Here is a 17,424-nt window from a genome sequence, read left to right as displayed (position 1 = left end):
ATATTTCAAATGGAAAATAGGTCAAGGATCTGGGAAACTCGGTCTCGCTGCAGATAATATTACAAGTATGACAATACGAGAAAACATCTTGAGTCCTTGTATGCATATGCTGTCAACAAACATAAGATGGCTTACCTACAAAGTCTTCTTTGCGTGTCTCTATTTAATTTAGTTTGTCTGATCATAGTTTGTTTTCTGTCTGAGGCTGTGGCGAAGGAGCTCCTGACTTTTCAAAATAATGACAGCAACAGCGATCTCACTTTCTGCAAAGCTAGAAGTGGTGTTGCTGAAGTCATTGTACTTATAACTGGGCTCAATCGGTTCAGCCGGTGAGGATTTAGAGAATTTAACAGCCTCTGAACTTAAAATTTGCCAACCCATGTATCTGTGAGCACAACATGAAACATGAAAATAATCAGAAGATATGGAATGGACGTACAAGAATATGGAATGCAATTGTTATTGAAGAAAATCTAAAAGTGGCGTTGCTGAAGTCGTCATAGTTATAAATGGGCTCAAGCAGTTCAGCTGGTGAGGATTTATTGAGATTTTGAGAATCTCTCCTTCAAAATTTGCAAACCTATGTATCTATGCACACAACATAAAAATAATCAAAAGAAATTGATTGAAATTACAAGAAGAAATTTTTATTGAATCAATCAGCCTAAGAGAATCAATTCCTTGAACTTGGTATTTATCATTGATGACACTGTCCGCTTCGCAACCACCGTGATAGTGCCATGAGGTAGAGAAATTCATCCGGCAGAATGCTTCCATTGCCTTGTCATCGCTTGTATTTACAGAGAACAGACCACCATTAAAAGGTCCTGTAAGAAAAAGAAATTGGGAATTGCTTCCTAAACCCTTTTTATGGTTCTCAGTCCTTTCACACAATTTTCTATATACTGTGGATGGGAAAAATAATCGAACCTGACATAAGGATCTTCATTATTATTCGGAGAACTCAGACGGAGCTCTCCCTTAGATAGAGGCTCAGCAACGAACTCAAAAATGCCTACCACATTGATATAACTACTAAAGGATCGATTAAATGTATATGTGTCTGCCTCTTCTTCATCCGGGCTATAGTTATGAGGATCATAATTGGTGGGGCAATGAAACGAAAAACTATATGATTCGATAAAGCTGGCCGGAGTTATACTCACAACTCGAGGTAATGCATATTCAAGGCGTGGAGGAGAGAGAAATGTAGTCCCAACTTTTGGGTTATCAGCCATTCCTTGTCCAGCACCGGCAAATCTTTAACCACGGGGATGCCTAAAGATTCGAAGTGCTCATGTGGGCCGGTTTCGCTGAGTAGTAGTAGTAGTTGAGGACACCAATAGCACCACAAAAAACTATAACCTAACCTCCAATTTTGGGATTTATTAGAGCCACATGAGTTTCTCCAACACCGTCCACATACTGCACGGTATAAGCCTTGGGTTTTGATATAGCTTGTATGAATCATTTAAAAACACAATTTATATCAAGAAGATGCAATACTCAAATCTTGGCGAGAAGAAAATGCACCTACCTTGCTCTTTGTCACTCTTATTGAAGAGGATCTGGGAGACCTTTGCCCGTGTCCCAATTCTAATATTGTTGCAGTTCGCATGCTCCAGCAGATAGGCTGAGGAATGGCGCAATCCCCTTCTATCGAAAGTGGTGCCCCCAATTTTTGTGCCTTCAATATGGTCGAATGTATACCCGTAAAAAGGATATGCTCCGGCTTGGAGAAGGTCATCCGTGAAGGTAGTTTGCCAACACCTGAGAGCAGGACAAATACCAGAGTCCTCCACCCACTGGTAGGATTGATTAACAAGGGCTTCCTCCCACCCTGAACCTTGAATATATGCGACATTTTCTCTGGAGTAGAAGCCGACGCTTATAGTGCTGGTTCCACCGAGAACTTTATCTCGTTCACTATCCACACCATCTTCAGATGTGAAGCTCTGTACCAGATCATCAATAGGCGTTGTATTTAAAATATTATCTATAAACTCTCTTTCTTGGCGGGCTATGGGAAAGGTGTGGCCCAATCCGCCCTGTTCCAATAACAATATGCTACAATTTTTGGATAACGTAGCCGCCAATGAGCAGCCTGCGGTTCATGAAGCCTCTAATCCTTCTACGGTACGCAAACATTTCCATGGAATACATTCCAGGAAAGATTGTTCTTTCAAAAATGCCTCCGGTGTTTATAAGAGTTTGGCGAGCCAGAACATTGATGTTCATGGTATCGCGGAAATGGGGACTTAGTAGCTTGTGAACGGGATGCATCACACTCAGCTCTCTGTTACTAGCGATGACAAATGGTTCGGTGACTGCGTGAGTCCTAAGCCTGAGAAAATCTGACCATTGCATAGTTGGGACACCATGTATAATAGTAAAGAAAATTTGCATGTGATTTGCTAGAGGTGCCTAATTAGATTTTACTAGTGACTGATAAGCTGACAATAATCAGTATCATTAACAATCATGTAGGCTATGGCGCGTTGCCATACAACTCCTTGCGTGCTTTGCTCTGTAGGGGTGAACGCCTTCCTAACACTTTCCCGGCATTGATCTAAAGGGAGTAAGCTCAGCGCAATTGCAAATGGTCTTAATGTGCCATCATTTTTAAGGAAATGTAGTGTGCGAGAAGCATATATCCTGGTTAAGTACAAAGCTTTTATTCGATTCACATTCATGAAGACATGATTGTGGTACAAAATGAACAGTTTATCCTCTAGTGCCTGAAAACATCATATCAATATTTGGATAAATGAATTTGTCGGTAGATCAAAAGAGTTAGATAAGAGTAGATTTAAATTACGCAACAAGCACTGAGTTGGATCATACATACCTGCTCCACTGTTAGCCCATCCAGATTCTTTTCTATATGTGAATCAGTAATAGAATTGATCTAAGTACCATACATCTCTGGGTCCAATTTACTTCGTGAAGGAAAACTCTGTCAATTTTAATCATTCATAACATTTAAACTGTATACAGACTACATGTAATTAAAACTTAAGCGATCAACATGATTTTTATATACCCTAATCATGACCTTCCAACATTTATATGAAAGTAGAGAGAAGGGAACTCGTGCTTTGCTAATTACTTGCAGTCTCTGTATATACTATATATAACAACTAGATCTTCACCAGCAAACATCTCGCGCGTGAACTACTCATCTTTTTTCATGCAAATTCGTCTTTTGCGCCCATTAATTCCAGTTCCACCAAATTCAGTTATACAAAATCTGGTGGAAATCAAGTGCAAGGTTAAGAACATGTAGAGGTGTGTTTAGACGAGAAATACTCATCAGCAGTAACCTCACGACAGGATACTTGGGCAATTTTTGGTTGTCTGTTTTGGGAAACTCCTCGGTGAGTTCAAGAGGAATGAGATTCTTTGCAGCGTCGAGAATTGGGTTCTTAAGGAGTTTTATCCCATTGGAGTAGAGCTTCTTAATGTTTCCAAAGAGGTCGAAATCATTCATGGTTGAAACGAAGAGCGATCTGAGCTTTTGCACCAAGAATTGGGCAATTGACTTGAGGGAATGTGTTGATTTGGGGTAGCATCGGATGTGCTTTAGCCACGAAATTTGGTGGAGAAGCTAAGGCACATGAGATCTCCAATACCCAAAAAGGGTTTGGGCAGATTCTAAACAGTTTGGGAGATATTAAAATAATTAATATTTTTAATGGAGTCCCTAAGTCTAAACTTACGGAAATTAAAATATTAATGTCAATTAATATAAAACTGTGATAGAATGATCCAAAAGTCATGGATCTCGACCGTTGATTTGTCAACGAGAAAAGTATAAGAGGAGGCTTGAGGGTCACTTGGAGAACACACCAAGAGATCAGGATTTCAACTTTCTGGGACTAGGTTTGCTGAGAAAGTTGAGAGAGTGATCTAAAATTGCAGTTGAGGGGTAGTGAATACAGAGGCATAGATAGTGTTGGGAGGATCAACGTAGCAGCGGAGAAAGCTGACGCAGAGGGTAGAAGCCAGAATTGCCGGGAACAGCTGGAATTGTCGGAACAGCCGGGACAGCTGGGAAATCTGACGCAGAGAGCAGAAGTCGGAACTGCCGCGAACAACCGGAACTACCGGGAAAGCTAACACAGAGGGCAGAAGCCAAAACCTTCAGGAACTGTCGGAAAGCTAATGCAGAGGGCAGAAGAGGCTGACGCAGTCCCTAGAGGCTAACGCTGGGGTTTTTCGTGGGGCAGATTGGAGCTGAGGAGTTGCCAGAGTGTTTATCCAGGGTTTCAGCGGAGCATCTGTCTCCGAAGAAGAGGTACTACTGCAGACATTTTTCTCTGTTGGGTGAGCTGGATTTGGCACCCAGATTGTATTCTGAAACTGCTTAATAAATCAAACCCTCAGATAGTTGGACCGGTTTTCCCGCATTGGGCTTTTCTGGGGACACTAGTCCAAAAATAACGATGTCATTTGTGTGTTTGTTTCTTTTTCCTTCAGTTGATGATCTATAATGTGTTGAACATGTACTTGTGTTTATTTTCAGTATTTACATGGTAAATAACTTGTTAATTAAATAGAACAAGTAGGAATGAATAAATAAGAAAGTACATGGAGAGTTTCTAATTGTTAGACTTAGAAACTTCAACATGGTATCAGAGGGTGGTTGCAAATCACAGGGGAACTGAGGACATCAGCCGAGCAGAGCAGCAACAGCAGAAAACAACTGTCCCGAGTGACAGAAGTTGTTCCTAGCAGCAAAACAACAAGGAAGACGTGATGCAGTGCCTGCATCATCAAGTTCGGGCCAAGAAGAGGCTGCGCAGAGGTTGAGGGAGGCAAAGACAGGCTCACGCAGAGCCACACAGAGGCCAAGAGGGCTGATGCAGTTGGCTTAGGGAGCTAGTTTGCTGGTGCTGGGACTGCGCAGAGCCTAGGAGCTCTCACCTTCAGGTTGCTGGGGTTTATGAGGCAGTGGATAAGTTGCAAAGTGGAGTTGGTGGGGTATTGTTGTCAGAACAGTACCTAATAGGGCAAGGCCAAAGAGGAGGGAGTTGCTACCAAGGGTTTCTAGCCGAGAAATCCGGATCAGTGGTGTGGTTGCACAGACGATCAGAGTAGGGGGCATCTCAACATCGGCAGAAGGATTTCCAGGAGGGAAATCGAGGCTCAGAGAGATTCACATCGAGAACTTCCAGGGGGGAAGTAGAAGAGCAGCAGAATGGCACTGCACGGAGTAAGAGACCAGGATAGACTGGACGGAGCCTCAAACCTCGTAGTCTGGAAGGCCATAATCTTATCCGTACTTGACAGAAATCGTGTCAAGCACTTCGCCTTGAAGACGATAGCGGTCCCAGTTGACCCAGCTGATAATGACGGGTATGAGGAAGCAATAGCGAGGGCCAAGAGTATCATTCTTGACGGGGTCAAGGATCATATAGTACCACATATTGCCGAGAAGAATACGACACGGGAGATGTGGGAGGCACTGACTAGGTTGTATCAGCATACTTCTGTGAAGAGGAAGATGCTCCTAGAAAATCAGTTGCGGTCATACTAGATGCAGAAGAGAGAACAGATCGACACTTTCCTTGGTCGATTGAAGGAGATTTGAGATTAGCTGACTTCCATAGGGGCCACACCAGACCCAGAGTTGATGGTGAGAACAACCCTGAATGCAGTCTTAGAAGACTGGGAGGTGTTTGTCCAGAGCATACTGGGCAGGGCGACCCTTCCAGAGTGGGAGGAAATGTGGGCAGCTCTACGCCAAGAAGAGATTAGGAGGGTGACCAAGACGGGAAGCAGCAACAAGGGGATTAGAATAAAGGAGGAGGAGGATGCTGCCCTAGCATCTGAGGGTAAGCAAGAAAAGCAAAAGAAGAAGGACCTCTCCAAGGTCAAATGCTTCCACTGTGGGGAGCTGGGTCATTATGCGACCCAGTGTCTGAGGAAGAAGAGAAAGGGAGAGGCTTCCGAGACCAAGAAAGCGCCAACAAGGGCAGAGAAGGAAGTGGAGACAGACGATGACTGTGCCATGAATGCACACACACCACTTGAGCAAAAGTGGGGAGACATCGAGCTATAGTCAAGAGGACTATAGAAGATGAGGGGCAAGATCCTCGAGGTACCCAACCTCTTGGATTATACCTGACTATGGGAGCCCCGAAGAGGAGTAGCAGGATTGGCAGATGTCGGTAGAGACGGATGAGGATGGAGCGGTAGAGAGAGCTACAGTGCAGGATTCCCAGGATAGCGCGAGGCTAGCAGGCTGCAACAGTGCGAGAGGCACGGGAGTGTTGCACCAATGCAGGATGGTACAGAGAGGTGTGAAACTGTGATAGATGCGGGGAGTTGTTGCAATAGCGCAAAGGTCAGAGAGGGAGCTTCAGCATCGGGAGTGTCTCTAGCCTGACAGAGATGTCAGAGTTGGGAGATCAGTTACTTACTTCTCAGTAACTGAGTTGCAGTGCAACAGTTAGTAGTGGTAGTGCTATGGGCAGCACGATGTAGCATGACGAGAGGGGATGCAGTGCAAACGCAACAGTGGCAGTGGCAGCACCATGGGCAGCAGCACGGATGTAGAGGGAGTTGTCATACAGATGCAACAGTGGCAGTGGCAGAGCCATGGGTGGCAGTGCAAGATGCAGCAGTACAGATGATGGGCAGCAGGCCTAGCATTAGGGACCGATGCCGGATGATCAAAGTAATACTCAGTAAGGAGTATTGCTAGAGCACAATCCTCGCTAAGAGGGAGTGTTGATTTGGGGTAGCATCGGATGTGCTCTAGCCACGAAATTTGGTGGAGAGGCTAAGGCACATGAGATCTCCAATACCCAGAAAGGGTTTGGGCAGATTCTAAACAGTTTGGGAGATATAAATTTTTTAATTTTTTTTTTAATGGAGTCCCTAAGTCTAAACTTAGGGAAATTAAAATATTAATGTGAATTAATATAAAACTGTGTTAGAATGGTCCAAAAGTCATGGATCAAGCCAAATCTAATATTAGTCGTTGATTAGGGACTTAATCTCGGTTGTTGATTTGTGAACGAGAAAAGTATAAGAGGAGGCTTGAGGGTCACTTGGAGAACACACTAAGAGATCAAGATTTCGACTTTCTGGGGATGGGTTTGCTGAGAAAGTTGAGAGAGTGATCTGGAGTTGCAGCTGAGGGGCAGTGAATACAAAAGCAGAGAGGCAAAGATAGTGTCAGGAGGATCAGTGCAGCAGCCGGGAAAGCTGATGCAAAGGGCAGAAGCCAGAACTGTCGGGAACAGCTGGGAAAGCTGACACAAAGGGCAGAGGCCTGAACTGTCGGGAAAGCTGACGTAGAGGGCAAAAGCCAGAACTGTCGGGAATAGCCGGAACTGCCGAGAACTGCCGGAACTGCGGAGAAAGTTGACGCAGATGGCAAAAGCCAGAACTTCCGGGAACAACCGGAACTGTCGGGAACTACTGAGAAAGATGACGTAGAGGGAAGAAGAGGCTGATGCAGTGCCTAGAGGCTGACGCTGGGGTTTTTCGTGGGGCAGATTGGAGCTGAGGAGTCGCCGGAGTGTTTATCTGGGCTTTCAGCCGGAGCATCTGTCTCCGAAGGAGAGGTACTACTGCTGAGATTTTTCTCTGTTGGGTGAGACGGATTTGGCACCCAGATTGTATTATGAAATTGCTTAATAAATCAAACCCTCAGATAGTTGCACCGATTTTCCCACATTGAGTTTTTCCGGGGACATTAGTCCAAAAATAACGGTGTCATTTGTGTGCTTGTTTCTATTTCCTTCAGTTGATGATCTGTAATGTGTTGAGCATGTACTCGTGTTTATTTTCAGTGTTTACATGGTAAATAACTTGTTAATTAATTAGAACAAGTAGGAAGAAATAAATCAGAAAGTACATGGAGGGTTTCTAACTGTTAGACTTAGAAACTTCAACAGAATGCGCCAAGAAATCAGACAATTTCAGATTCCCAAAACATTCATCTCATGGAACGTGGATGTTGAAACTCATGCCTAATGTCAATCTGATCTCAGTAGCGGGCTCTGTCAACAATCAACACTGGCCACAAAATTAGGCGTTTTGATCCCTTCTCTGTCTCATTGCCTAAGTAGGAAAATGGAGATTGAATTGTTGTATAAGTGCGCGATAAAACTAATTTGACCTGTCTTTGTACATGTACAACCCGTTCTTCCCCTCTTGGGTTATGGAAAATCTTGAGATCCTCCCAGCATTGGTTGGATAAGCTCCACTTTAGTCATACACTCTGTCCCACTCCTTCCTCTCAGTCTCCACCATTCCATCGTATTCACCTCTTAGGTTTGTCAGTGTTGATTTTTGTGTAGCTTGGGAGGTACTCCAAGCCCAAGTGTTTGAGGGTTGGAGGTCAAAGTGCCACAAGTAGGCTTGTGGGCTTAGAACCCAAGCCTAGGGTTTTGCACCCAATCGTGTTTGGGGCAATTTCGGAAGCACAATTCTACATGTGATGGCATGAGACGATAGAGGGCGGAAAGGAGAATCCAACACTTTGAAAATCGTTGAATTATGAGTTGTAGAAGTGGAGAAATGAATTTTTGAAGTTGGAAAATAATTATTGGTTTTCTAGTCGTGTAGGCTTGAAGTAAAATATAGCCAATAGATGTGTCACTTCACTAATTTGTTGGAGCCCCTTTATTGGCTATAAATAAAGGGTGATTTGATGTGTTATATGCATCCATTAGTGCAACATCATCTCAAGGAAAATGAGCTCTGAAATTAGCCCTAGCCGCAACAAAGGAGGGTCTGAATTCTGTTATGGAGGCTGAGTGAGCTGCAATGGCAGTGGACTGTCTTTGGGCTAGAAAAGAGGACCAAGTTTGTTGTTCTAGAGGCCGAGGAGGCTGGTTGTTAGGCGAGCTCCTTGTGAGCAAAGACATCGTTGTTTGAGGAGTGTTTGGGCACTGTTTTGGAGGTCGCTGCTTCAAGAGGGCTATTGTGCTAGGTCGTAAACCATAGCACACAATTGGGTTGCGTAGGAGGTGCCTTGAGGCTTGGCATCTATCCTTAGTGACAACGTGGGTGAAGAGGAGGCTTCTTAAAGTGTGTTGTAGCCCTTAAAGGGCCTATTTGATGACTGTGGGAGGATTTAGGGCTGCAACAAGTGCCCGAACCAGGTGTCACGTGTTGAATTTCCATGACCTTGGGTCTAGGTTAGAGTCTTAAAATCACTGACGCTACCAAACCAAGAATATCAACCATAAACTACTTTGTACAATGGAAATATAAAGCAGTAAATCACATATGCACAATATACACAGTTTTAAACAAAATTGTACAATAATGTACAATCACCAATCTTCGTTATATTAATCCAAATCTAATAAATACAATAGTCTATGGTTACAAGATACAATGACAAACTTGGCTGCAACACTTCTATGTCGTATCTTGTCTTGTCGGTCCGTCACACCCATACTTCTCACTAGTAATGCCTTAGTCCATCGAGGCCACTACACATCGAGACTCCAAGAGAGTTTCCTCCTATCACTACTGCAAGTCACATCTGCTACAATGAACACGGGCTCATCAACTGCTCCCTGGGTTGGCCAATTCCCGAGCTCCAATCTGCCAAGCGAGCAACAACTTTCGTCCATCAAAGTGTTGCACTTCAGCACCATCCTTCACCCAACCTTCAGCTGCTCTTCGTCCTTCAAGATAGTTCGTCTAGGGCTACTTTGGGTAGCCAACACGCTGCCCTCCAACTAGCTCTATGACCCCCAATACTTCACTGCTGAATCTGCACATAGGAAGACACCTTCCCTTCCCAGAATGTCTTTCAATTGGCTCCATCAGGCTACTCACAAATCTGATCCAACCTGGTCAAATATCTTGACCTAATACACCTCCAAGTATTGTTGTCCTCCATTGTTTACTTGCTGCTCCTGCAATTCTGGTTAGGGCATAATGTGCAATCCTTAGCCTCCACGCAACTCAACAACTAGCCTCCTTTTTTATTGCAGTCCACCTTAGGGAGACTCCTCCTACCTTATAGGGTTGCTATCCACCCTGAACGCAACTCGTATAGGCTCCACTTGCTGCGGCTTCTTCTCCACGAAATTTCAAAGATATCCCTCGAGTGTATTGCTCACACTTGGATGCTTAAATGACCTCAATACGCCTTGTTTTTATACACATACAATGACTCAACGTCTCACTTGAAGTGACACATATTAAGTCGGCCTACTTGACAACCAAATTAATTTGTCAACTTCAAAAATTCATCTCTCTAACGACAACTCGGATTTGGACGATTTTCGATGCGTTGGAATTGTCTTTCCGAGCACTATCATCCTCATCCATCACATGTTGTGAATCCATCATGGTTTTGCCCCAAAACACGATGGGTTCCAAAACCTCATACTTGGGTTCCAAGCCCACAAGCTGCCCTTGTGGCACTTTGTCCTCCAAACCCTGAACCCTAGGGCTTAGAGTACCTGCCAAGCTACACAAATCAACATCACGAACAACAAGATACAAACACATGTGCATCAGTGCTTTTGGAGGGATGTTGGGTCAAAGATGTTGACCAGAGCGTGGATCAGTTGATGGGCAACTTGAGGAGGCCTTAGGAGTTGTTTGGAGGAGCCCACATGGAATGTTGGGAAGCCTACCAAGCATCCAAGGTGACAACAGGCACATCAGATTGGAAGACAAGGGAACAATAGCAATGAGAGTTGCAGATGGACTCTTGTATGACGGTTTGATAGATGTCCTAGGTGAGGACATGATTGGTGCCCAAATTTGTGTAATAGCTCCTCTATTGCAGAAGCAAAGGGCAGATTGGTGAAGTTTGTGGGCAGTCGTGTGTAAGGATCTCCTAGGTGTGGGGATGCCCTAACTAGGTGCAAATGCGACAGCGTGAACTTGGTCTCTTGTGGATTGTTGGAGGGCAGCGTGAGAGAAGACCAAGTGTGGATGTGATTGGGCACTTATGGTCTGCTGGAGGACAGCATGATAGTGTCCAAGTTGGGGCCCGGTGAGCAACACCTTCATGGACAAAGGTGCTTGCAAGAGAGACAGTTGATGAGCTCAAGGGTCTGATCAACCAGGAGCAGTTTGTGGAGTAGGAGACTTGTGCGTGGACAAGAACATCTATAGCAGAAAATGGGTAGTCCTCCTAGCCCGTGTCCATTGTGGGAGATGGACATCTTGCAATGATAGGTGGCAGCCCTTCGTGCCATATGTTGGTCTTCATTGTTGCAGCGCAGGAAGACTGTGTTGAAGTTTCTAAGTCTAACAGTTAGAAACCCTCCATGTACATTCTAATTTATTCCTTCCTACTTGTTTTGATTAATTAACAAGTTATTTACCATGTAAATACTGGATATAAACACAAGTACATGCTCAACACATTACAAATCATCAACTGAAGGAAACAAAAACAAGCACACAAATGACACTGTTATTTTTGGACTAATGTCCTCGGAAAAACTGGTGCAACTATCTAAGAGTTTGATTTATTAAGCAGTTTCAGAATACAATCTGGGTGCCAAATTCGGCTCACCCAACAGAGAAAAATCTCGGCAGTTCTGGATTTTGCCCTTTGCATCAGCCTTCCCGGCAGTTCCGACTTCTGCCCTCTGCGTCAGCTTTCCCAGCTATTTCGGTAGTTCCCGACGGTTTCGGCTTCTGCCCTCTGCGTCAGCTTTCCCGGCTGTTTCGGCAGTTCTAGGCAGTTTCGACTGTTCCCGACAGTTCCGGCTTCTGCCCTCTGCGTCAGCTTTCCCAACAGTTCTTGGCTATTCCTGGTAGTTCCAGCTTCTGCCTTCTGCGTCAGCCTTCCCGACTGCTGCGTTGATCCTCCGACACTATCTCTGCCTCTCTGCTTCTGTATTCACTGCCCCTCAGCTGCAACTCCTGATCACTCTCTCAACTTTCTCAGCAAACCCACCCCCAGGAAGTCGAAATCTTGATATCTTGGTGTGTTCTCCAAGTGACCCTCAAGCCTCCTCTTATACTTTTCTCATTGACAAATCAATGGCCGAGATTAAGTCCTGAATCAAAGGCTAAGATTGGATCTGTCTTGATCCATGACTTTTGGACCATTCTAACACAGTTTTATATTAATTCACATCAATATTTTAATTTTCCTAAGTTTAGACTTAGGGGCTCCATTAAAAATATTAATTATTTTAATATCTCCTAAACTATTTAGAAATTGCCCAAACCCTTTCTGGGTATTGGAGATCTCATGTGCCTTAGCCTCTCCACCAATTTTCGTGGCTAGAGCACATCCAATGCTACCCCAAATTAACACTCCCTCTTAGCGAGGACTATGCTCTAGTAATACTCCTCATTGAGCATCACCCTGATCATCTGGCATCAGTCCCTGTGCTGATGCTAGGCCTGCTGCCCAACATCCTCTGCACTATTTCATCCTGTACTGCTACCCATGGCTTTGCCACTGCCACTACTGCATCCGTACTGCAACTTCCTCTGCATCCGTGCTGTTGTCCATGGCCCTGCCACTACCACTATTGCATCTGCACTGCAACCCCTCTCATCATGCTGCATCCTGCTTCGCATAGCACTACCATTGTTGACTATCGCACTGCAACTCAGTTATTGAGAAGTAAGTAATTGATCTCCTAACTCCGACATCTTTGTCAGGCTAGAGACACCCTCGATGCTGAAACTCCCTCTCTCGCTAACACGTGCCCCCTCTCTAACCTTTGCACTGCTGCAACAACTCCATGCATCTCGCACCGTTGCACACCTCTATGTTCCATTCTGCACCGGTGCAACACTCTCGTGCCTCTCGCATTGTTGCAGCCGGCTAGCCTCACACTGTCCTGGGAATCCTGCATTGTAGCTCCCTCTGTCACTCCATCCGCATCCGTCTCTACTGACATCGCCAGTACTACTACTCCTCTTCGGGGCACCCGTAGAAAGGTATAATCCAAGAGGCTGGGTACCTTGAGGATCTTTCCCCTCATCGTCCGTAGTCCACCTGACTACATCTCGATGTCTCCCCACTTCGTCTGAAGTGGAACATGAGAACTCATGGCACACAAAACAGACAGGATCCTGGTGTTCCAGGTGACAAAGCTGGATGCCTCATCCAACCTGTCCTAATCCCTCAGCCCATTCATGGCCATCTCTCTGCTCTTCTTGTCGACTCCTCCGAGTCTCTCTACTTCCCGCCTGGAAGTTCTCTATTCGACTCCTGCTGAGTCTACTTCCCGTCTGAAAGTTCTCTGTTCGACTCCTACTGAGTCTACTTCCTGTCTGGAAGTTCTCTGTTCGACTCTTGCTGAGTCTACTTCCCGTCTGGAAGTTCTCTGTTCGACTCCTGCTGAGTCTCTCTACTTCCCGTCTGGAAGTTCTCGGTTCGACTCCTGCTGAGTCTCTCTACTTCCGGTTTGGAAGTTCTCTTCTGGACTCCCTCTGAGTCTCGATTTCCCTCCTGGAAACCTTTTTGCCAACCGTCAAGTTGCCCCTCTCCGATCATCTGTGCAACTGCAACACTGATCTGGATTCCTTGGCTAGAAATTCGCCTCGGCAACAACTCCCTCTACCTTGGCCTTGCCCTGTTAGGTACTGTTCTAACTACAGTACCCCACCAGCTCCACTTTGCAACTTACCCACAGCCTCCTAAACCCCAGCAAACTGAAGGTTAGAGCTCCTAGGCTCTGCGCAACCCTGGCACCAGCAAATCAGCTTCCTCAGCCAACTGTGTCAGCCCTCCTGGCCTCTGCGTGAGCCTGTCTTTGCCTCCCTCAGCCTCTACACTGCCTATTCCTGGGTCAGTCTTGATGACGCAGGCACTGCGTCACCCCTTCCTTGCTGCTACTCTGCTAGGAACAACGTTTGTCACTGAGGACAACTATTTTCTGTTGATGCTACTCTGCTCGGCTGATGTCCTCAGTTCTCCTGTGATCTGCAACCACGCTCTGATACCATGTTGAAGTTTCTAAGTCTAACAGTTAGAATTCTCCATGTACTTTTTGATTTATTCCTTCCTACTTGTTCTGATTAATTAACAAGTTATTTACCATGTAAATACTGATTATAAACACAAGTACATGCTCAACACATTACAGATCATCAACTGAAGGAAACAGAAACAAGCACACAAATGACACCGTTATTTTGGACTAATGTCCCTGGAAAAACCCAATGCAGGAAAACCAGTGTAGCTATTTGAGGGTTTGATTTATTAAGCAGTTTCATAATACAATCTGGGTGCCAAATCCAGCTCATCCAACAGAGAAAAATCTTGGTAGTTTCGGCTTCTTCCCTCTGCGTCAGCTTTCCCGGCAGTTCCCATTGTTCCCGACAGTTCCGGCTTTTGCCCTTTGCGTCAACTTTCCCGGCTATTCTGGTAGTTCCAAATTCCGCCCTCTGCATTAGCTTTCCCAGCAGCTCCCGACAGTTCCGGCTTCTGCCCTCTGCGTCAGCTTTCTCGGCAGTTCTAGCTATTCCCAATAGTTTCGGCTTCTGCCCTTTGCATCAACTTTCCCGGCTGCTGCGCTGATTCTCCTGGCATTATCTCTGCCTCTCTGCTTCTGTATTTACTACCCCTCAGCTGCAACTCCTGATCACTCTCTCAACTTTCTCAGTAAACCCAGCACCAGAAAGTCGAAATCTTGATCTCTTGGTGTGTTCTCCAAGTGACCCTCAAGCCTCCTCTTATACTTTTCTCATTGACAAATCAATGGCCGAGATTAAGTCCCTAATCAACGGCTAAGATTAGATCTGGCTTGATCCATGACTTTTGGACCATTCTAACACAGTTTTATATTAATTCACATTAGTATTTTAATTTCCCTAAGTTTAGACTTAGGGACTCCATTAAAAATATTAATTATTTTAATATCTCCCAAACTGTTTAGAATCTGCCCAACCCTTTCTGGGTATTGGAGATCTCATGTGCTTTAGCCTCTCCACCAATTTTCGTGGCTAAAGCACATCCGATGCTACCCAAAATCAACAGACTGGAACACTTTAAATTGTTCTCTGACGATCGTAATGCTCAAATACATTGATGTATTCAATCATATAAATTTTTTATTTAGATAAAGGATGGTTGTTACAAGGCTATGGCGGTTCTCTTTTATAGAAGTTGAATGACCATGATCCTAAAAGACACGTTCCTTAGGGACTGATGTCTATTCAAAACTAAATGACTTATCTTAATTTAATTTACTAATTTATTAATTAATTAATATGAATTTATTTATTGTCATTATATATTATTTAATTTATATATATTGAGTTATGAATTTTAATTCATAACATTGCCTCTCCCTTAAAAATGCTTTGTCCACAAAGCATAGGTAAAGTTGGGTGTTGCTAAAGAAAACGCTTTGTCTCCTTTGATGAGTCTTCCTCTGGTAGTTTCTTCCATTTGATGAGGTACTCCTTAATAGTCTTGGACCATAATACCTTCTCTCTGGTAGCGAGTATACCTTCAAGTTCCAAGATGATTCTCCCTTCTTCATCAGTCTCGGGTATCTCTGTTTGAGCTATTTGATTTTGCCCCAGTACTTTTTTGAAACTTGATACATGGAACGTGTTGTGGATTCGATAGTTGTTTGGTAGCCTCAGTCCATAAGCCATGCTACTTATTTTTTTGATTATTTGGTATGGGCCATAATATTTAGGCAATAGCTTATTTTTCCCTTGTTGTTTAATGACAATTTCTTACAAGGTTGAAGCCTAACAAAAACCTAATCTACTTCTTCAAACTCTCTTTCAGTGCGATGCTAGTCGGCTTGTTGTTTCATTCTATTTCATGCCACTATTAGATTTTCCTTTAGAAAGTTAATAATTCTTTGGTTTTCTTCTAAGTGGTCTTTTACTGCTTGTACTTTAGAATCGAGTAGTGCAAAATCTTTCCATCTAGGTGGTTCATAACCATAGGGGGCTTGGAAAGGCGTCATTTTAGCCGACGTATGGTAGGTGGTATTATACCACCATTCTGCTGTTAAAATTTCTAAATAGAAATCCTACTGGAGTGATTAATATTATTTTTTTTACTTATTATTTCAAAAATAAGTTATCCACAATATTCTTACGGCAAATATCGAAATATATTATACTGCAGCCTTCACAATTAAAACATTGGTCACTTTCATCCTTTTTCTGAATAAGCTCACAAGCAATTTTCTGAGCCATATGGCTTCACACGTAGCTGTGTTGGCTGCCATATATTCTGCTTCTGCTGAGCTCAGTGCTACCGATTTCTGCTTCCTGTTGCACCAAGATATCATCCTAGATCCAACACTAAAGCAGTACCCTGAGGTACTTTTTCGGTCTACAGAATTACCTGCCCAATCTGCATCAGTGAACCCATTCAAACTGATGTTCTTCCCTCTGGAGTACTTCAACCCATGTCCCACTGTTCGCGTACATACCTGAGAATGTGCCTTGCTGCTACCCAATGCACCCATTCAACCTCCTGGATGTGTATAAATACAATGCAACTTGTCCTCATTTGGAGCATCACAAGCAAGTCTGATTTTTGTGCCAAGAAGCGAGAGAAATTCAACGAAATACAAGAGAAGAAGAGACGAAGTCAAAGAAGAGAGAGCAAGGGTCAAAAGAGAGAGAATATGCCCTAGAATCTATCACAAGTGCAGAAATTTCAGGAATTACAGGGGTCGAAAATTGCAAACCTAGTTGCAAGGGCCGAAAATCTGAAGTTTGAGCAAGTTTGGAAAGCTTTGACTATTGTTGACTTGAGTTGACTTTGATTTGTTGGAAGAGCCTGCAAGCAGGGTTGACTTGGGTCTTGTGGAAGGTCTTGGTCTTGGATTTTGGGTCTTCGATTATTCACTTTGATATGATTCTATAAGTAGAGAAGAATTTACTGGGTTTTCCCCTGGCTTGGAGCCTACATCTTGTGTTCATTGTCTTTTTGTGAGCTTCATGGTTTATGGATTTGGTAATTGTTTGATGAAAAGAACATAATAAAAGTAATAATAAGCCAACATATCTTCACAAACAATTATCAAGTAAAAGAGAAATCACCTGGATTGTTGCCCTATTGAATTCTCAACATGGGATCAGAGCTAAGGTGAAAAGAAGGCAGCTTGGAGATCACTCTTGTTGGCATAAGTGAAGGACATCATATGAGTTACTTTGGAAGACATTGTTACCCACCATTTTGTGGGTAATATCCCTAGGAGAATTTTTTTCTCCAAGATGGTCCTCAACCGGCGGCCAACAGTCCGTTGCAGTCATCAGCTAGCTCACTGTGCCATTTCTCCGCCACCTGCGCTGACCATGTGGTCCCTTGCCCATCTTCCATGATCGTATGTTTGAAGGTAGGCCTCCCAAAGCTAAAGGTATGCCTTGTCATTTGAAATTGAGTATCTTAGTTTGCTTATCATGGACAATTCTGGGTATGGATTAATGGGGGGATTCGGCGGAAAGAATGGGCTAGGTCTATGCTTCTGCCCCTAGACCCCT

At 44.0% G+C, this 17,424-nt stretch overlaps 1 protein-coding gene across 9 annotated transcripts in view; it reads right to left on the bottom strand.

Moving 5' to 3' along the window:
* Positions 1-260: 260 nt before the first annotated feature.
* The window catches only part of LOC149175994 (uncharacterized), a 176,915-nt gene continuing 159,751 nt past the window's right edge, over positions 261-17,424 (bottom strand). For 8 of the 9 annotated variants that reach the window (XR_016258590.1, XR_016258596.1, XR_016258593.1 and 5 more), the window contains one exon: positions 261-385. Coding sequence is in view for 1 of the 9 variants with exons in the window: in XM_089422997.1 (XP_089279123.1) it covers positions 347-385; positions 1,538-1,864 (366 nt within the window). In the remaining 8 variants the exon portion in view is untranslated. Of the gene's footprint in view, positions 386-1,537; positions 2,638-17,424 lie in introns of those variants that run through there. The other variant, XM_089422997.1, reaches the window with a different exon arrangement.

The sequence above is a fragment of the Pinus tabuliformis genome, chromosome 4_1 (genome assembly GCF_031772625.1).
Source record: "Pinus tabuliformis cultivar Carrire ecotype Pingquan chromosome 4_1, CPIR1, whole genome shotgun sequence".
Taxonomy (NCBI): Eukaryota; Viridiplantae; Streptophyta; class Pinopsida; order Pinales; family Pinaceae; genus Pinus; species Pinus tabuliformis.
This window is presented reverse-complemented; position numbering and strand designations above follow the sequence as displayed.